General features: G+C 47.8%; 1 protein-coding gene across 1 annotated transcript in view; it reads left to right on the top strand.

Annotated features, from left to right (window-relative positions):
• The window catches only part of LOC125712955 (reticulon-4 receptor-like 1), an 80,564-nt gene extending 58,452 nt beyond the window's left edge, over positions 1-22,112 (top strand). The window contains exons 2-3 of the mRNA XM_048983595.1: positions 18,129-18,580; positions 19,598-22,112. Coding sequence (XP_048839552.1) covers positions 18,129-18,580; positions 19,598-20,461 — 1,316 coding nt within the window. The 3' untranslated portion in view covers positions 20,462-22,112. The remainder of the gene's footprint in view (positions 1-18,128; positions 18,581-19,597) is intronic.
• The last annotated feature ends 264 nt before the right edge of the window (positions 22,113-22,376 follow it).

The raw sequence follows: 22,376 nt of genomic DNA, 5'->3' as shown, positions 1-22,376 counted from the left end.
AAAATCTCAGCGCAAATATTCATTTGATAAAAATAAGCAGGAGGCCTTATTTCATTAAAAGCGTACCAGCAAACGGCCTGCTCCCTTTTCTCACTCGGCCTGTGGGGGGCGCCACTCCGCTCCCTCAAATGCTACATGTGGACCACCTACATCTTTCCCCAAAGCCTTTAATCGGATCGAACCAGAATTACAGCCATTAGCTAAACAATGTTAAACAAATACGAAGCGATGACCTAGAAACGCTGAGGTAAACGTGAGAAACATGCCGGCCTGATCCGTTATTTATAACTTTCTCTCCGACACAGAGCAGGGGGCTGGTAGGTCTGTGACCTCTTGGCTGTGAATAACAGCAGGTCTAGGGCTGGAAGCTGATTGGTGCATCCCAGTCCAAGAGCCCGGGACTTAAAGCTGTGTTCCTCTGCCTCCTCAGGGTCTGACCTCTTCCCCATAATTAACTTCTCTCTGCACAGGTAACTAAATGATTACCCACTAGTTTTTTTTTTACATACTTTTCTTCCTTCTCCCTTAAGTGCAGATGTTTCCCACAGGCTCCGGGCATGTTTATGGAGTTCATAACTGGCCTAAGGCGGAGGGATACGCCTCGCGCCACATTGGACCGTAAATGTGTTCGGGTCCCGATTATGCCTGGGTGATGGTATATGAGAGATGGGGACGTGGGGGGGCAGAAGATAAAAGCCAGGGCGCTACATCCTCCCTGTACTGCCCCCGTATTTACCCCGCAGGGCACTCTGCAGTACCTGGCATCCACAGTCCAGCTGCTCGGCAAACACAAACACACTATAACCTCAGGTGGCATCGAGCCTGAAAGCCCCAAAGCCCTCAAGCTAAGCGAGACTGCCAACCATCATCAAAACAATTAATAAATACAAGCAGCCGTCCATTATACACACACACACACGTTTGTATTCATATCTTTGTGGGGACTCTCAATTCATTTCTATGGGCAAAAACCCTAATCCCAGCAATGACAACCTTAACCCCAACCCAGCCATAACCTTAACCATTAGTAACCAAACAAAAGTCTTTTGGCGTTTTTAGTTTTTTGATTGCAGTCACAGGCTTTTAGTAAATTGAGTTTCCCCTTGTAGGGACTGAAAAAAATGGTCCCCAATACGTCTAAATGTTTTTTTGTCACATTGTTGGGGCATTTGGTCGCAGAAATGTAATATATGCATACCCCCAATCCACCCCCCCCACCCCACACACACACACACACACATTTTGTATATGTAATATATATTTATATATGTGTATAAAATATATACAATTTTTTTTCATCATTTCATTTTTTGAGCTACCTTTTCCAAACTAACCTTACATGTTACTTTTTCAAATTTCCTTTGCTATTAAAATTAATTATTGCACTCTAAGTAAGCGCCTAGTCTTATTGTTACTCCTGACCCTCAGCGGGGCCCTGGCAGTAATGAATGATGTTGACACAGAGGGCTCATTAGCACTGGGGCTAACCAAAGGCCTGCTGGACCTCGAGGGCACGTCTGCGGGTGGGATTACGCAACGGGGGACTCTCTGCTGGGAAACGCTGCTGAGGAGGCCCAGAACTTTCCCAGCATTTCCATCACGCCAGACAGTTACAGCTGAACTGGCACACACACAAACAGATGTCTGCTTACTCACAGCTGTACACTCATTAACATGCATGCTCACAGCTGTACACTCACTAACACACAAACTCACAGCTGTACACTCACTAACCCACAAACTCACAGCTGTACACTCACTAACACACAAACTCACAGCTGTACACTCACTAACACACAAACTCACAGCTGTACACTCACTAACACACATACTCACAGCTATACTCACTAACACACAAACTCACAGCTATACTCACTAACACACATACTCACAGCTGTACACTCATTAACATGCATACTCACAGCTGTACACTCACTAACACACAGACTCACAGCTGTACACTCACTAACACACAAACTCACAGCTGTACACTCACTAACACACATACTCACAGCTATACTCACTAACACACATACTCACAGCTGTACACTCACTAACACACAAACTCACAGCTGTACACTCACTAACACACATACTCACAGCTATACTCACTAACACACATACTGACAGTTGTACATTCATCAACATGATTTAATTAGCTACTGAGCTGATACCTGGCAAATGAAATTTAAGATAACTGTAAGGTAATCCATGCAGGGAGCAGAAATACAAAGTACAGCTTTTATGGGTTCCACTGAAATAAAGGTAGCTGATTACGAAAAAGATCTCGGTGTGTATGTTGATGCTTCCATGTGTCACTCTCACCAGTGTGAGGAAGCAATAAAAAAGGCCAATAGGATGTTAGGTTACATCTCTAGGTGTGTGGAGTTTAAGACAAGGGAAGTGATGCTGCGATTATACAATTCCTTGGTAAGACCCAACCTAGAAAATTGTGTGCAGGTTTGGTCACCATACCTTAAGAAGGACATTGCTGCCTTGGAACTAGGATGCAACGTAGGGCTACGAGAATGATTCCTGGTTTTAGAGGAATGTCTTATGAGGAGAGGTTAGCTGAGCTGAATCTGTTTAGCCTCGAGCAAAGGAGACTAAGGGGGGCCATGATCCAGGTATAAGATTCTAACAGGACTGGATGCTGTTCAGCCAAATGGCTATTTCAATATTAATTTAAATAGTAGCACTCAGTGCCATAAGTGGAATTAGGAGAACATTTTAAAATGAATTTGAGGAAGCACTTCTTTACACAGCGTGTAGTTAGAATATGGAATAGTCTTCCTGCTAGTGTAGCACAAGCTAGAACCCTGGGTTCCTTTAAATCAGAGCTAGATAAGCTTTTAACAACTCTGAGCTATTAACTAAGCTCTCCCTAAACGAGCCTGATGGGCCAAATGGCCTCCTCTCATTTGTAAATTTCTTATGTTCTTATGTTCTTAACACGCAGATACTCACAGTGTTCATACTGTATATTCCTTTCATTTCCTCTCCATTCATTTCTAACAACATAACTATAATCCTAGCTATGATAACCATATCCCTCACCCAGCCCTAAGCTTAACCATTGTTAACCAACAAAGTAACCAAACAAAAATTAGGCTATTTTAGTGTGTTGATTGCATTCACAAATTTTTATAAAATCAAGTTTTAGATTGTAGGGACTTGAACATTGTAAGTACAAACCCACAGCTGTAAGCTCTCTCTCTCGCTCTCTCTCTCTCACACTTATTCACACACACTCAGACTTACATACTTGCACACACCAGGTGTCCACCCTGTCATTGTCTTCACCCCAATAGGCAAACACACACATGTTCCCTTTAAATTCAGTATCTGGAGAGCATATGGTGTAAATGTAGAGGTGATAACAGCCTGCTCATTCATTTTTTTCCTTTGCGATGGTGGGGGGGGGGGGGGGGGGGTCGGTGGCTAATGGGGGGGTTAAAACGTGAACGTCAGCAAGATAAGCAAGTAGGAGCCGGGCAAAGCCTTGATACAGCGTCCACCTCCCGTCTGTGCTGAGATCAGGGTCCAGCTGTTGTACTTATACACATCATCTGCACACACACACACACGCACACACATACACACATTTATATCTTTTTGGGGACAGTCCATTCATTTCTGTTGGCAAAACCCTAATCCCAACAATAACACCCTTATCCCCACCCCTCCCTAACCTTAACCATAAGCAGCCAAACAAAATACAAGACTTTTGGCATTTTTAGTTTTTTGATTGTAGTCACAGATTTTTATAAAATTGAGTTTCCCCTTCTAGGGACTGATAAAAAATTGCCCCCACAATGTCAAAATCACAGGTTTTTGTGACATTGTGGGGACATTTGGTCCCTATAATATAATGTATACCTGGACTACACACAGACACCCAGACACCAAGCATAAACAACCCTCTCTCACAGAGACACACATACTGTTAGCTGTTGAACAAACAAAGATCTTATTCCCCACTGACATATTCAACAGGCTCGGAAGGTCTCTAACTCTGAAGAGAATCGGTTATCTCCCACTGGTCTGGGGAGAGCTGTTGACTCTAATCCGATTCACTGATATGTTATTGACAAGGAGATTTGCGCCCTCTAAACTGATTCATTGACTCGTCGCCGTGTGACAGCTTGTTAGAGGAACCCGACAGAGCATCTTTTAGCCTGGGCAGGTCGCCGTGGAGACGGCGGTAGCGGATACGGCGACGCCTTGTTTATCTGAAACGGGCCAATCATTCGGCGGAGAAGAAGAAGTGATTAAGCGCAGTGAAGAAAGCCTTGTGACCAAATGATGAGGTGTAGGCGTGCCATTAATTAATTAACAAGCTTAGTGAACAGACATCTCATCAATCATGCCTGAAAAGGACTCAGTAAACAGGCCTTATCCCTCTTTTTGTGTCTCCTACGCTATTACTGCAGTCGTGTCTTCATAGGCTCCTATTTTTCAGCTGTTCTCACTTTTTTTCAGCATGGAGCGTAATCTGATTGGCTTCTCCTCTGTTAGTGCTCCCATTCAGTGCCAGTGCCTGGAGTCAAATGACTTTGGGAATATAAATGACCTGATATGGGACCACTAGGAGCTGCAGGTTCAAGATCCTACAGGGTGCATGGCATTGGAACCCTTGAATACGTGGATTGAACCTAATGCAGAGTTGAGCAAATTTACAAAACTCACTCGGTCCATTTTTTTTGTCGTCTTTGACATGTTTTTTTGACACGACTAAGTCATGATTGAACTGAAGTCATGATTGAACTAAAGTCATGATTGAACTAAAGTCATGATTCCGCGTCATATTAGTTTCGGGGACTAAATCTCACTCAATCCTCATGTAACTCAATGAAGAACATTTGTCACAAAATTCCTCAGAAATTTTCTCACTGACACTCTATATGTCAAAGGGCCCTGGGGCCCCATGGTGGTTAATTTACACTGTATATGTCAAATGGCCCTGGGCCCCCCTGGTGGTTAATTTACACTGTATATGTCAATGGGCCCTGGTGCCCCCTAGTGGTTAATTTACACTGTATATGTCAAAGGGCCCTGGGCCCCCCTGGTGGTTAATTTACACTGTATATGTCAAAGGGCCCTGGGCCCCCCTGGTGGTTAATTTACACTGTATATGTCAAAGGGCGGGGTGGCATGGTGGTTAATTTGCACTGTATATGTCAAAGGGCCCTGGGCCCCCCTGGTGGTTAATTTACACTGTATATGTCAAAGGGCCCTGGGGCCCCATGGTGGTTAATTTGCACTGTATATGTCAAAGGGCCCTGGGCCCCCCTGGTGGTTAATTTGCCCTGTATATGTCAAAGGGCCCTGGGGCTCCATGGTGGTTAATTTACACTGTATATGTCAATGGGCCCTGGTGCCCCCTAGTGGTTAATTTACACTGTATATGTCAAAGGGCCCTGGGCCCCCCTGGTGGTTAATTTACACTGTATATGTCAAAGGGCCCTGGGCCCCCCCTTGGTGGTTAATTTGCCCTGTATATGTCAAAGGGCCCTGGGCCCCCCTGGTGGTTAATTTACACTGTATATGTCAAAGGGCGGGGTGGCATGGTGGTTAATTTGCACTGTATATGTCAAAGGGCCCTGGGCCCCCCTGGTGGTTAATTTGCCCTGTATATGTCAAAGGGCCCTGGGCCCCCCTTGGTGGTTAATTTGCCCTGTATATGTCAAAGGGCCCTGGGCCCCCCTGGTGGTTAATTTACACTGTATATGTCAATGGGCCCTGGTGCCCCCTAGTGGTTAATTTGCACTGTATATGTCAAAGGGCCCTGGGCCCTCCTGGTGGTTAATTTACACTGTATATGTCAAAGGGCCCTGGTGAGGAACTTGTTGTATGTGAGGGTTGTAGTGCTTATCTTGCGCTATGAATGTTGCGACTTGCAGTCACTAGTACTCTGTGGCCCCCTCCAGCCTTATCCTCCTGGGTCGCGGGGGGGTCCGGAGCTTATCCCAGAAGCTATGGGCACAAGTCAGGGCAAAACAAATATAAAAGAAATAATTTGCCATGAATTAAGTTTATGACACTGAATGAAATGCTCCAATCAGTGAAGGTGTGCTCCCTAACCCTCGATCTCAGAGGGTTAAACTAAGCAGCTGCTAGTAGCTTAGCAGCTAGCTACTGTACATAAGGCAGCACATTAGCAGGATGTGTGTGGGGGGGGGATACAATGCAATGCAATACATTTATTTTTTTATATCGTGTCTATCTCTTCACAGGGTTGTTTTGTGATACATAAAACATAATTAGAGAGCGATATAGAACGGATGAACAACAGGTGACTTTTGGTGGCTTTCAAATTGCCATTGGGCTTGGAGCCAGTCCCTTGGAGAGATACCAGATGGGAGCATTTCATAAATGACTGGGTCTGCTCCAGGAATGCCATCACCGCTGCCTTGGGGCAGATACTACCCCTCCTGTGTTTGAGAGAGAGAGACACTGAATGTGACCGCCACTGTGAGTGTGTGCGTGTCATAATGTCAACCTGAAACTGAGACACTCGACTAGAAGGGAAAACCGGACAAGGGAAGTGACAGAGGTCAGGGAATACAAAAGGTACCACTGAGACCTCATTGCCCTGAACGACGACGCCGGGGAGAAGATCTGCCCCCCTGCCTTTTAGCCTGATTCATACCTTAAATAGCTGGATGATAATGCACATGAAGTCATTTACAGAGTGCCAGTTGTGTTAGTACACCATGCAGCCGTATAAGTTGGGATTAATAGTGAGATATTTGCTTTGTGAGTCACTTTGGGCTTGAAAAACGACCATGGTGCCATAATACAGCCACTGGAGTCTCGGCTGTGTCCTTGGCATTTGCTTGTTGGCGTTGTCGTGGCGATGACCCCCCCCCCCCCCCCCCCCCCCCCCCCGTTAAGGGGTCCCATAGGCTCTGCAGGGCCTGAGAATCAGAGTTTATAGCAGAGGGTCTATCTCACACTCCCACTCTGTATATTACTTGCAAACCAGCTTGGTGTCACGGGTGGAGTAGAAGGATGGAATGGGGTGATGGTGATGAGGGCGTACGGTGACTGTAGTGCTGTAGAAGACAGAGAACAACCTGATCGCCTGGTTAAAAGGTAGGGCCCTGTTCAGGTTACCTCCTCACCCCCACTACTGACCTAACGTCATATCCACAGTCACCTCAATCAGGTCGGGCCTAAGGATTAAGCGGAATTAGCGGCTGCTTAGGGCCCAACGTCCACCAGGGGGCCCCCTATCCGATCAGCCAGTCAGAATAGGAAAGGAAAATTACAAAAACAACTAGGTTAATCAAATTTTGATTATGGTCCAAAAAAGTGTTAGGCTGGCCCGGTTCTCAATGTAAGCACTTAAAATGAAAAAGTCACCTTTGCATGGTCGAACTTAAGCATGCACTCAATTCCCAAAAGCCCACAGAGACACATATCCTGGAGAAAGGAACCTCTGGCTTGCTATGCATGTGAACATCACTTAAGCGAACATCACTTAAGGTCAGCAGAACTTGTCATCCGAATGGCCAGTGATTTGAATTAATGATGTACCTTTGCTCTGCTGTTAATAAGTTAGTGTGTAATTACCGGTATTTGTGCAGACTCCCCTCTTCAGAGTGAGTCCATTTCTGTGGAAATCATTATAATCCAATTACAACATGGCACTGTCAGATTCTCCGATCTGATTGGTCAAAAGGGTGTTAATTAATTTTCAATAACCGCACTCACAGTGCCAACCAGGCGAATCACAGTAGCAAATCAATGTATGATTGTAATCTATAATTCTTACGTGACTTACAATTTCAGATGCTGAACACAATTAAAATTTCACAGAAGCTAAAAAAAACAAAGAAATTGCTAGAAATCACTTAGACAACAACGGTGGTTGAAGTTGAGGAGCACGCCCTGTGGTCATTGATTAAATAAAATAATTTACAGATGTAATGCACTTGTAGTCCAGTTGGACCTCGCAGTCCTGTGTAACCTGCTTAAGTGGGATGGTACGCAAGTCCGGCTTTAATAATCGATAAACAGCAAATAAGGTGGGGTTTTCCCATAATGTACCTGAATACCAAGAGGAACATGAAGCTAAATTAATAAAATAAAGATGTATAATGCCTGGCATGGTGTGTATTAACCCTTATATGACGCAGATGGTTGTCACTGCTGTCAAAGCGTGGTCATGTTGTGCGGCGAGCAGCTGCAGGTATCTGGGCAACATCACCCTCGCTCCCAACATCACCCTCGCTCCCTGTGTCTGCTCTGCGCTGAAGGGCAGGATGTGGAAATCGATGTCACTGACGCCGCCTCTTTCTGCTTTTCATCTTGGCTGCGATCGATGGGGTCGCTTCCCTTCCATCGGCTTGCGGTGGAGGCCCGGCCACGCTCTCGCACACACGCGTGCGGTGGGGAGGGGCTCCTGTGCCTGCGCTGATTCCATTAGTGTCCGTCTGGAGCAGAGATGTGCGCTGAGCCGATCGCAGCTGGATCATAACCGAGCAGCTGAACTTGCGACAGGGAAGCTGCTTGCTACGAAAAACACCGCGGACAATTCTCATGACATTCTGTCTCCCCTCCCCCTGCTCCGCCTGTTGCTACACTGCATCACACACATTATCCACGCTGGGCACATCATTTTATTTACATATTGAATTGATTCTGTTTTGTGTAGGACAGTGGTTAGCAATGTTGCCTCCTTCCTCTGGGACTGGGGTTTGAGTCTCGGAACTGGATCTACATTTCTGTAATGTCTAAGATAAATTGAAGTTGCCAAATTGTCCATAGTTGTGAGTCTGCTCTGTGATGGGTTGGTGTCCCATCCTGGGTTATTCCCTGCCTTGTGTCCTGTGATGGGTTGGTGCCCCATCCTGGGTTAATGCCCTGCCTTAGCTTCCGGGACAGACTATGGACCCCCGCAACCCTGCAACCAAGTAGATAAAATAGATGGATGATTGTCCTTGATTGTTTTGCACGACACCTCGAAAGTAAATTCCCTAAAAGTAAAAGTACTGCGCAATAAATAGACGATTCTGATTCCAATGAGACAGACTCACTTCCCCCTGAAGAGCAAATAACGGGGATGGTGTAGCAGGGCTCTGCTGCAGTTTCCTCCTGACTGCACACTTTAGCCCAGATAGGAAAGACAATCAGTTCCAACAGCGCCTACTTCAGGCTCAGTAACCCCCCCTCCCCCCCCCCCCCCATCTCAACCCGCAAGGCGCTCTGGGTCTCAGGGATCACAGGCAGGAGAGAGAAGAAGTAGAATCAGAATTATTAAGACCCGGATGAGTCAACACATGAACTCTCACACTAACACTGACACTGACATCAGGGACAATGACTAAAGGGTCCCCAGTCATATCTTTGTGGGGAATCCAGTGTCCTGCAGGAGAATAACCAGGCTCATCGCTAATCATGACTTGTGGAACAGATGAGAGAGCAGACAGCACAGACGCCAGCCCTGAGGTGTTTGGGAAGTGCTGGTCATTGTGTTCCAGAGTTCAGGCCAAACATAACGTTTTAATCAGCGATTCAGCGGCACAGCCCAGCACAGAGTGGGTAATGAATCAACATAATGGCAGGATAAACGGCAGGACTGGGAAGGGAGAGAATAAAAAATCTTCACTCGCTTAACACTGAGGCTTCTTCCCAGACCGGCATTCTTACGTAACACATGCCTGTACTTTGCATGCTAGGCGACCGTAGGCAAGCCCATTTTCAGCTGCGAATATCAGGCCTGACACACCCTCAGGCGGTCGTTCTCCCTTAAGGTTTCACAGAGAAGAGCAGAGAGCACCGGAAGTAGCGGCTGAAGGTATCAACTTTGAGTCTGGTTTATCATAATAAGCCTGCAAATGAAACCTGCGGATAAAGTGTTTCATGCTTCTATGTATCCATTCATTTTCAAATGGTTCACAGGGAACAAGCTCGTGGGGGGGGCTGGACTGACATAAGGCAGGGTTTTACCCCAAATGGCATAGCAGTCCATCACAGGACAGTCTTCTCCTGTATAATACAAGCCCTCTGCTGTTCAGTTTCCCCGATTCTGTTTAATCATGTCGGTGTTCCTGCGCCTTTGGGTGCCTCCCGGATCATTTCAGGCCCGTAACAAACTTTTGATAAATAATTGAATCATTACCTTATTGAATTATTCATCTCGAAAAAGAAGCTCGTGTGATTGTGAGGGACCTTCGTAAGCAAGTCAGGTGCCAGTGTGTTTACAATTTGATGGGCAGGAGAAGACGGGAGTGGTGGGGGCGGTGGGGGTGGTGGGGGTGGCAAGGCGGCCACAGCGGCGACAGGCAGTGCTGCAGGCTCCCGTCCAGAGTCCCCGCCCTCATCACGCACAGGAGCGCTGTCGCCCCGTGATTTATATCTCCCAGCCTCTCATCATTTATTACAAAGCCCTTTACTCGCATGTTGCAGCATTAGATAAACCCACGGCTTGTTGGGCCCCGGTGTCATTAGCTGCAGGTTGCGGCTAACGGAACCAGACGGCCTTCAAGGGTGCGAAGAGCCCAGTGGATTAAACGGCCGGTGTGCGCTGACAGACCTCAGACCCCATTCGTCACTGTCCCAGGGACTATAATGTATAGCGGAGTAAAACCAGCTACTGGACAGGGGCTGGGACCGTGCATCTCAGGAAACCTTGGCCGTCTTGGGGCGTGGTCCTTAATATGCATGAAATGACTTCACAGCTCCTCCCTGAAAACTGCAATGAGTTCGCAGTGAGATTTATCACTGTGGGATCAGAGACAGGGGTGCCATAAATGGGGGGGGGGGGGGGAACGAACGATTCCAAGGGCCCCTGAGCGACAGGGCCTCTCATGTAAAGGACCCCTGAAAAGGTAGATTTGGCCCGGGGTGCTCGCCTGCCTTTCTTTATATGTAGTGCTGATTCTTTCGGTTTGTGCATTCACACCTTGCCGAAGCAGGACCCAGGCACTGGAGACTGTAATAAGCAGCCGGCCGAGGCTCACCGCCCACGGGCCTGTGCAACGCTTCTCCCTTGGCTGAAACCCCTTTACTCCTACAGCAGCATGCTGGCTTTTGAGTACTGTAAAAAAAAGCCAGCTCACCAACTCCCCCATATACCAGGTCAAACCACAACGGGGATATTTCTGTCATAGCAATGCGATTTACACTGAGAAAAACAAAACACGGGCCCCATGTGTATGCCACTGTGAATAAACGCTTTTATAGGTCGGGGTGGCATCACTGAGCCAATCAGCATGTGCGTTTGTGCACGGCCAATCAGCATGCACGTTTGTGCATGGCCAATCAGCATGCGCGTTTGTGCATGGCCAATCAGCATGTGCGTTTGTGCATGGCCAATCAGCATGCACGTATGTGCATGGTCAATCAGCATGCACATATGTGCATGGCCAATCAGCATGTGCGTTTGTGCATGGCAATGGGAGTGATTTGGAGATTCCCGCAAATATGCAGGAGATCCTGAGATGAGCTTTCCGTGTCGTGAATTTTGCATCCCCCAGCACTGGTACGTTTCTCATTGGCGTTCATGTTGTACTGAAGGTCCCTAAGCCCATCTGTGAACAGACTAAGCTGCAGTAAATAAAGGGGGCTCCCCAGAGGTGGATAGTTCGGGTCCAGGAAGTAAAAATCCAGACCAGTATTGTGTTTCAACCAACCAGTTATACTCACAAACTGACTGGTTGAAACAAAATAATGGTCTGGATTTTTACTTCCTGGACCTGAATTATCCACATCTGAGGCCCCCCTGTCATCTGTCCCACATGAAGGGTCGCTCTCCCATCGCTCTCATTGCCGTTCAGGGACAGATCAGTTGTCACCTAAGGCCCTGTTGAGCGAAGTACAGCGTCAGACAACGGCGAAAGCGACAGACACTTCGGATCCATCAATACGCCAATCGGTCGATCAGCTTGTCTCTAACCACTTGCCCCCGCTACTATCAATGGCAGCCATTCAAGCCAGAAAAGAGAATCCTTCCTTTCCAGCTGTCACAGCCGTGGTCGTCATGGTTATGGATGAGACAGGTGACAACGCTGCACCTGCAGCATGCAGAATTCCCGAGAACGGGGGAGGGCTTTTGTGTATTGAATGACCAGTAGGGGGCAGTGATTAAAGCACTGGAACCTGAAAGGGATCAGATAGAGACAGCAGGAGTGTGACAGCCTGTTCCAGTACTTCAGAGTCAACAGGCACAGCTGTAAGCTGCATGTGGTTCGGAATGAAACCATGACACAAATAACGGGGCGTGAAACAGATGTGAAATATTTGTGGCTGCCATTCCGCCTTTCTCTTTGCCACAGCCTGGCCTTGGCTCGCTTCCCTTTCCGTCCTCATTGCCTCGCTGGGGAGAAGCTATTTTTACCCGGTGTGAAGCCAGTCATCCGCGTGTGCACGTCATCTGTGTGTGTGGGTGTCGGCCCCGACGTGTGCGTGTGTGTTGCTGTGCTTTTGTTTCACGCGCACATGTCTGGGAGCGCCAATGCGCGTCAGATCGTCTGTCGCTACGGGCAGCAGCCCTCATCTTTCTGTCTTCTACCTGGTGGGAGTCTTGTGGTCTGACAAAGAGGAACCACACAGGCATCAAAATGTGGACACCCGAAAAGCCCCAAAAGGACATAGACAGTTTAATAAACCTGCAAGGCACGGCAGCCACGTTCCTGGAATGATGAAAGGCTTTCCCCTTTCCGGAATGCAGTGACCCGATTTCATTTGACCTAATCATCAATCCTATTATGCATTTCTGTGACGTGGGCGGGGCCTCAAGGATCCAGAGGCGTTTCAGGCTAACCAATCAAACCAAGGCCACCATGTCACACCGTAGAGCAACGCAATCAGGCACCCAATGAAATCACTCATCTATGCAGCAGACAGACTAGACAGTGGCCTTCGTGGGGTTTTTTTTTGGCTTTATAAGAGAGTTTGTTTTGAGGTTGATTTAGGAGGAACAACAGACATGTAATGAGATCTCTGTCAGCCCTCAATGACTCGCATCTGAAACACTGAGCTGTTTTACGGCCCTGGACATGCGCACCTGCACACTTTAGCCAGCATAGGCTTGAGTTCCTAAAACAGAGCATCTGAGCTTTCACAACACAGGACCTGAGGGTCTCATAACTCTACCAGTGTTTGACCTTGACTTTGGGGGAAAAATGCAGAAGCTGCACTTTACAGCAAGTACATTAATGAGACTTTCTTCCAGAAAAGCTTGTGAAAGATGCCTGAAGTGACTTCAGGGCTGCCCCGCTGATGGCTAACATCACAGTGGATACACCCTCCCAACCCTTAGATTGGGGTCACCAACTGGCAACAGACTACAGTCCGAATCTCAAACATGTGATGCCCCCCCCCCCCCTAAAAGAACCACCTCCCCAGCCAGCAAATTGAATCGTCCAGACCCCCCTCCCCCCCCCCACCAGCTGATGCAGTGGACCTTGGCTTTGTGCTGCTTAGGAATTTAGTCCTCAGAGAAAAATAGTTGGGGTAGCCCTGCCTTAGATCTTCTATAAGCACTAACGCCAAATTAATCACAGCCCCTGGACATTAGTTAATTCAACAGCAAGATAAATATGGCTACATCTCTTTTCTCTTTCATTAGTGATTAGAGTTGCACCCATTCATCATATGGAAATCATTAAGCATTTGGGCTCATATATGGTTTGGCATTTAACCTTCTATTGGCCCATTATGAAGAGTGTCGTTGCTTGCAATTCTTCCTCTTGGCCCGATGGAGCAGGTAAGGAGTCCAGTTCCTCGGGAGCGTCCTGCCTGACTCGCCGCTGCGTTTTCTCACCGTCTCCATTTCCTAGATCAGACATCGAGCAGCTCCTGCGGTTGAAAGTGGCCTAGAGAGAGGAATGAAGCTTAGCCATGTCGCCTTCAATGCACAATGACCGGCCAGCAGAAGCGAATCGGCTCACGCCGTCACATTGTTGTGTCAGAGCTTTTGATATCTCAGTGCCGATAAGAGGCTTAGCATTGGCAGCCTTGCTGTCATCGCAGGGTCGCCAAGGGTAGGTGTCGGCGGATCATATTTCAGAGAGGCATTGTGTAGCTGGGGTGGAAGGACCAGGCGGAGTGGGCATGGTTTATTGAGCGGAAAAAGTGAGAGAAAGGAAGAAAATGAAATAAGGGAGAAGAAAAAGTAAGGAGGGGGGGGGGCGTAGATAGGAAGGGAGGGGGGAGGGTCATCCTCTGTCTGTGAGTCTATGGGAGGGACAGAAAATGGTACTTTTTTAAAAGAACCATGCTTCATTGCATGATGGTCTCCTTGTGGAACTACCAATTCGAATGTTATGGAGTTTTCGGTATTCAGACCTCATTGTTGTTGATGGGCGTCTGCCTTCGCTGGGTGTGGTACTGTCATTCCTCCTGTTTCTATCCCCAGGCAGCCTCTCTCCTGGGGGGGCCTTCACCACTCCCATGGTGGCTGATCCTTTCCTATCGCCTCGAGTCCCAAGCATTGCATGCGACTGGAGTCATTTCCATGAAATAGTTACATGGGTGTTCTCAACGGCATTCCATCCACGCAACATTTTTGCTCTCTGTCACTCCAGAGACATCATTATCCAGAGACTGTCAGTCTAGTTGGGGGACAAATGGGTGTCTGCAAGCTGCGGGTTTGCAAGCTGTAAGCTATGAGGGCCGAACAAAGCAAACACTCCCGCTGATCCATATTGCTGCCAGTGAGGGACATGGTGCACTAACAAACTTGCAATTCCACAATGATTATGCTCTGGAAGGCAGTGTTAACCAACCCGGTCCTCAGGAACCAGCAGACAGTTCACGTTTCCGCTCCCTACCAGGAGCCGGGAGGGAGCAAAAATGAGGACCAGGTTGGGAAACTCTGCTATAAGGTGTACAGGCTGGTGTGCTGTAAAGGGGGGGAAGTTATGGTGATTCCAAGGGCCCTCAAAAGTGACATGAGCCCTAAAAATATGCGACATAATTGGAATGGTCTGGGTTGGAGGCCCAAAATGATTAGCTTTCATGAGGTCCAAAATCTCTACCGGCACTCCTAAGCAAAGGTGAACCTGAACCACCAGCAATACAATCGGCCCCCTATTATCCAGAAAGTCTTGTGAAAAAGGCCAGGTTCAGTCGGTAGATGCTAAATAGCATGACCTGAAACTGGCTGCCTTGCCAACAGAGTCATTTTACTCTAATTAAGTATCTCCTCTCCAGCTACTGGAACAGAATCAAGTGCTGGCCGCAATGTCAAGGGTCCGTGGGTGGGCCTCTCTTTCAGACGGTTCTTTCAGGAGCAAAGCCATCAAAACCACCTGCTGTGGTCAGCTAAGAAGAATGGGCATGAAGGAAGTTGAGGGAGAAGGAGACACAGCGAGCTGACAGCGAGAAGCATGTGAATCACTCCTTGATTTCATTCGTCTCGCTGACAAACTCACACAGACATGGCGAAGCTCTCCTATGTCCAGTGGTGTTTGCATAATGGAATCCAGCAAGAGCTGGCCATCGTGCAGCAGGACTGTGACGTGACGATTCTCCCTCCCGTCTTCTTGATGAGTCACTCTTGCTGTTATCTTTTCAGTCTCGACTCGCTTTCCATTTTGCTCTCCTCTCGGCTACCTCCTTCTCTGCTTTCCCTCGGTCTCCTTTGTTTTTCTCCCTTGTTTGTCAGCCCCCTGCTTTGTTTCACTTTCATTTTTCCATGACTATTCTTTCTTCCTCTCCATCGCTCTTTTCAACCCCATACAAATTGACAAGCACTCAGTCAGACGCACAAATTCATTTGATGTAGTTCAATTCTGACGCACCTGACTGGCATGATGGATGATGGACAATGCCTCTTTGTCAGCCGTGTCCTTTTTCTGACTATGAGTCAGTTTACATTGACTAGAACTTCAATGAAATATAACTCAAAATAAAGCGGCGAACAAGAAACAAGCTCTTTAGACAGTGTGGTGGTTATGACAACAGGAAACCGAAGGATGTTTTTTGGTTCTGGTCCCAGGAAGAGTCATAGTTCTCAGTTCAACACACGTAACCAGAATTGGTCTTGCTAAATGAATACTGTAAATGGGTAGAGTGTTGGGTTGCCTCACACCTCTAGAACTAGGCTTCAAATCTCTGCAATGGCTCTGTGTGTGGAATTGCAATGCTCTCCTCGTGTCATTGTGGCATTTTCTCCTGGTTCATGGGTTCCTACCCACAGCCTAATAACATGTTGAATTTAACTGGGGTTGCCAGATTCTCTGTAATTCTCTGTAAATGTGCCCTGTAATGGATTACCACCCCATCCTGGGTTGTTCTCTTGTGCCTGTTGCCTCCAGAGTCTGGACCCCACAGAACCCTGAATAAGATAAGCAGTTCCAGAAAATGGATGGGTTAGAATGTTTTTTAAAGAAGTACAGTGAGGAAGTAATCAAAATGAAGTGTTGTTTATATACAGTATGTGCAGATTTCAAACAGAATGGCATAGTAGCTTGATGGGTTAAGGATCTGTGCCCAGATTATTATAGGTTCCTATGGATGGTAATCATTAGCGTTGGTATCTTAAGCATCTGCTCCAGTGCTGGACACTCATGGACCCAACATTTGGACCCCAAAAAGTTGGTCTCGCTTGTCTGTGTCTCTCATAGAAAGCAACATAGAGGATATAAAAATTACACAATTCCCTTAATGAGACGAATAAAGTACCACTATTCTATTCTAAATGAAAACCTAAAGACTGAAGATTAGTTCAGTGTCTTTATCAAAGTAGGATAACAGATCCTACGTAATTCCTTTCAGCTCACTATTCAGAATTTTCACTCCATTAACTAAGATAATGAAGTATGGCTGTCTGAAAACAATTAGTATAACGGAGACATTGAGTGGGCAAATTCACTTCTCCGTGAGAAGAAAGAGGTAGAGAGGAGCAGGAATACGTAGCGGAGCAGAGGAATCGAGGGATGAGAGGCTGAGCAGGCCATCTGGAGGCCTCAACTGCCGTAGTGGGATCTGTGTCCAGCTTCTCTGGATCTGCACAGAGGGTCATTTAGGGCCTTACGGGCTCCCAGAAACCAGAAAAACTTTCCAGAACAGAATGTCTACCAAGTGCAGAACTTCCATGAAAAGAATCCTAATGATGACCTGTGTGCAACGGAATGCTGAGGGAGGCACAACTTTGTCTAGCCTCAGGATACAAGTCTGTCCTTCACTCTCAGTCATTTCTCAACGTCCGCTCCTCTTTTCACTCTGACCTCGGGTTCAGAGGCTAATTCCATTCTTTGCGTTGCCGGTCTCCTGCTCCCTGCTCTTGTTTATTGTCTAATTTCATCCCGAGTCCTAATTTCCCATGAGCTCCAACAAGTTTTTTTTTCTTTCTGCCATTTATAAGCGGAGCAGGTGCCGCACTCGATAAACAGAACAAGAGTGCAGAGAGAGCAAGAAAGGAGGCAATCGCTTGGACGGCTTTATTTTCCTCTGTCTGCACTACATTATCTCCTAAAAAAAAAAAAGGACAACTGCTCAACACACGAAGTAGAACGGAAAAACTGGCAGAGAGACAACCTGTTTATCATCTGTAATTGTCTGAAGTGCCTGCGTTTTTTTTTTTTTTTTTTTAATCTTGCATCAGGTTCAGGAAGGGAAATTGAATGTTCATGCACTGGGGTAACGCAGCTCCCAAGGTTAGGGAGACGCTTAATGGTTAATAGCAAGTTAAACGTGCAGCATCAGTCACAGGCTGTTAAACGCACTGGAGCATTGTGTCGGCGGGGACGCCTAATTCGCTCGGGTTTTATCTGCTTGGCACGTGCGTGTGTAGCTCTTTGGGAGAGATTCAGTAAAGCGCCGCATGGCTTTCACTGTCACACAGGGTCAAGACATCCTGCCAGAGAGGTGCAGGTGGCAGGTAGGGCAGAGACCATCATTTAAACTTGTTGTCAAAGGGCTCAGAAGTCAGCCATCCTCAGTCATGACTTATAAAGGAGTAAATGGCCATTCTCTCTGCAGTGGAAAATTCTTCCTCCTTCAGAATCTCAAAAGCAATAGCATGACCTCGGGGTTTTCTAGGTGACTCAGCTTTGAAGTAAAAAAACTGAACATCTCTGTCACTTTCTCCTGTTTATCCTTCTGCTCCTTGATTCTTTACCTCTTTTCTTTTCTCTCTTTGCCTCATTTCTCCGCTCCGGTCTTGCTCTCAGGCTGCAGGCTGGAATTCCTCCTGGTGCTGTGGGGCTTGGAGCTGTCCTGGGCGTGTCCACGCGACTGCGTCTGCTACACGACACCCAGCACCGTCAGCTGCCAGGCACACAACTTCCTGTCGGTCCCCGAGGGCATCCCGGCAGAGAGCGAGCGCATCTTCCTGCAGAACAACCGCATCGGCCAGCTGCTGCGCGGCCACTTCAGCCCGGCCGCCATCATGCTGTGGCTTTACTCCAACGACATCTCCTACATCGAGCCCACCACCTTCCATGGCTTCTTCCGACTCGAAGAGCTGGATCTGGGGGACAACAGGCACCTGCGAGCCCTGGCACCCGACACCTTCCATGGATTGGGTCGACTTAATGCCCTGCATCTGTATCGCTGTGGCCTAAGCACCCTACCCAGTGGCATCTTCCAGGGTCTGCACAACCTGCAATACCTCTACCTACAGGTAGGGGCACTGTGCAACTTTTCGCCGGCATTATCCTTGTAAAATCACAGTTCATGTGTTTGCGCAGCTACAAACGAATAATACGTTGCTGCTCACTTTGGCTCCAGGACTTTTTTCTTGTAGACAGCTGTAGATGTTGTGCTTCACTCGGAGGGCAAAAATGTTGTAAGATCAAAACGAAAAATGATTGGTTCAGAGTGACAACCAATCAGATTGTAGAGGAGGTGGGTCCAAGCAACCAGAGAAGGTGGGGCCAAAATGTCTGATTCATAGGTCTTGCCCCCTCTAAAACTCCCATGAGCTCCACTCCTCCTTTAAAGTATGATTAAAAAATCTAAACTACAAGATTTTGCCCTTTAGCTAGCCCTGGGTTGGCCATCCGGCATGCTAGGCATTTTCCCAGTAGGCTGATGGATTCGTGGGCTGGCACAATTAATTGTCGGAGGATCCCAAAGTCCAGGGCCGATTTTTAATCCCAGCCCAGCCCTGTCTGTTGCCCTAATTCTGTAATCATACATATTCCATTGCACTGAAGTCAGGAATCTATATTGGCAATGGCAACATTCTGATGTTTTTCTCCACAAATCAGAACATATGCAAAATTTTTCAATGATGTCCATTTCCCCTCTAAATCAGAATGGTGCCGTGTGCCCATGAACAGCATAATGCAGAAGGCCTCTCCCTATGGCAAAGAGAGCCTTTATTACACTGAGAAAATGCTGAGCTAGTCAACAGCAGAACCTCATAGCTGGACTTTCCAACACATTAAGTGGGTAATAACATATTCCATTCATTTCTACCCAATATGTACATGGGAAACCCAAACAGCTCACGTCTCAGCCAGCGTCTTTGTCCGGCGAGACCCAAATAGCCAACATTGTTGTGTCTTATCTATTTATATAGTCCGCTATTTAACATCAGGACACATTAACACTTTCCTGGGGAGTACAACAGCCATGTCTCTCCAAAGACTTTAGGCAAGATATAACAACCGGTTCCTATTGCTCCTGCACTTAGGACAACCACCTCGACTTCCTGGAGGACGACCTGTTTGTGGACTTGCTGAACCTAAGCCACCTGTTCCTGCACGGAAACCGGCTGTGGAGCCTTCACCAGAACACATTCCGTGGACTTGGCGCTCTGGACCGCCTGCTGCTGCACCACAACCGGCTGCAGTGGGTGGACCGGCTGGCCTTCCATGACCTGCGGCGCCTCACCACGCTCTACCTGTTCAACAACTCGCTGACACAGCTGCCTGCCGAGTGCCTGGCCCAGCTTCCCGCCCTCGAGTACCTGAGACTCAACGACAACCCTTGGGATTGTGGTTGCCGGGCACTGCCGCTCTGGGATTGGCTGCGCCGCTTCCGGGGCTCCACCTCTGAGGTGGGCTGCCACGAACCACCAGGGTTGGCCGGCCGGGACCTCAAGAGACTGCGGCAGGAGGAACTTCCCAGCTGTGTGGCGTCCGAGTCTCGACACCAAAGCAGCGGCCACTTCCCGCACCTCCCTCACCGGGACCAGCACCATCTCATCCCGCCTCCTTCACCGCTGCCCCGCCCACTACCCTCAGCCCGTCCCGGCCGTCCCAGGAACTGCACCCGGCAGCGAGGGCGGTGGGGCAAGGGCAAGGGCCTGAACGAGGCCCACATCTCCAGGGAGATGGACAAGGAGTACTCCTACCCCAACAAGCACGACCTCGACAATCCCGATGGCTCCGGGTCGCGACGGAAGCACAAGTGCGCCCCGCGGACCACGGTTGGACCTCCAAGCGGGGTCCAGCGGGCCACTAGCGGTGGGGCGGCAGCCTTCCGCTGCTCCTTGCTGCTCCTTCTGGTTATGGTGGGCCTCCTGGAGCCGCTGAGCGTGAATGTATTGCGCTGAGGCAGCAGGGGGCGCCGATAAGGGAAACACAGCAAAGCGGTGGCTTTGAGACTCCCGCACTGAAGGCGTGTGTCAGGACGAGTGCCAGACTCATGGAACTCAACATGAGCAGAGGGGGAGGATGCTCGAGGGAGCCAGAGACAAAGAACACAGGGGAAACATTCTCGTACTCTCATAGAGTCACTGCTGGTTTTACCCCATGTCTATCACACTCTGTCTCCCTTTCTTTGGGTCTTCATTCCATTCCCATGTTTTATTTAGAGCAATAGCCACCCAGGCTGTGCAACAAACAGGTCAATGTGGAAGCTGATTAGCTGAAATTACTCCTTGGGTTTTTTTTTTTTTTTTTTTTTTTTTGTTAGCTTATCGATTATTTTGTCACAGAAAAGTGTGACGATAGGCGAATGAAATACAGACCGTGGCTGCGTGAGTCGAGTTTTACGTTAAGTGCATTATTACTTGTTTCCAGTTAACAAGGCTTTGAAACTGGGAAAGTGCAACCAGGAATAAAGTGTAGTAGATCCCACCCGATTACCTAATAAGGCTATCGCAGCAATATTAAACTCTTGGTACCATGCAAGTAAAATACTCTAACACACTGATTCTAGGTGGTCTTAATCTTGCCATCAGATTTATTCTGATTTCTAGCTCAGCCATTGCTGGGTCATGTGCTTATTACCTGGAATACGGATACATGGTCTGCAACTATAGATTAAAACAAAACGTCCTTCTTTGTCTTATTTGGTTTTACTTCTGTGTTTCTGTTTCAATCTTCGTTATGTCACTACAAATAAGAAGCCAGTTATATTCAAGCTGCTATACTTTATACTGCAGCCGGGGGGAGACATTCCAGCCGCTGTCTGCTTCAGGTGTAACTTTCTCTCCAGGAGGATTAAGGTGTTACGTCGTCTCCTTTGTCTGTATGTGTCTCGTCCTGTTGGTTTGAGTGTTTCTTCATATCTCCGCTGAACGCGACTCGACTGGAGTTGAACAATAATTGTGCATCTATATGTTTTGGGAAGGGGGGGTGGGGGGGGGGTTGACGACTCAAATTAAGCATTCCAACCTTCTGTCGGAGCATCCTGGACCCCTCTCCCACATGCAGAGTACATATTCCGGTTTCCAGAGGCTGGAAATGAATGAAAAAATGACACACGTCCCTCCTTCCTTGCTCCGAGTGGATGGAACACTATAGCTTATTCATTAAAACGTGTTTCCTTTTACGGAGGGAAGACAGACGAGGCGGATTACTGCATACTGACTGCCCCAGCATGGACAGAAAACGGCTGCCCTGTCAGTGAGCCAAGGGTAAGACTATTAATTAATCTGAAGTGGACGCTTCTCACCCAATGGGTGAAGTCAATACAGACCGATGAGGCCACCAACACCACAGCCCTCCATCTATGGACTGTTAAGACTGAGCTGGCCCCGGACCCACGGACTTTGAGAACTTTGTTTCAGGATCCTTTACGTGGAAATGCTCACAACCATTTGTCACCATTGCGGTAATAATGACGTCATAGATGATAACAGGGTCTCCGCGTCCCCCACAATAGGGGGGCATGTGGTTGTTTTTTCTTTATTTTTCTTTGTAAGCTCATCCTAGTGCCATTTCGGATCAGTGGTGCACCCCTTCTCCCCCCCCCCCCACTTGCTGTGTCCCCCACCCCCATCCCGCCCTGCTCTGCTTCTTTGTGACTCAGTTTTTCTGTTTATCATCATTCAACGGGAACAACGTGAAAGCGGTTCAAAGCGCCTATTAAAAGAGAGCTATCTTGGTATGTCACTGACTGCTTGTGTGGGCATTTTCTTCTGCTTCCGCAGACGGGTTGGTGTCACATTAAACATGGGTTGTACAGCACTGCGCAAAAGTCTCAGGCAGTTAGAGAAAAAGATGTTTAAATGGTATTCACAT

Source organism: Brienomyrus brachyistius, chromosome 18 (genome assembly GCF_023856365.1).
Source record: "Brienomyrus brachyistius isolate T26 chromosome 18, BBRACH_0.4, whole genome shotgun sequence".
Lineage (NCBI taxonomy): Eukaryota > Metazoa > Chordata > Actinopteri > Osteoglossiformes > Mormyridae > Brienomyrus > Brienomyrus brachyistius.
This window is presented reverse-complemented; position numbering and strand designations above follow the sequence as displayed.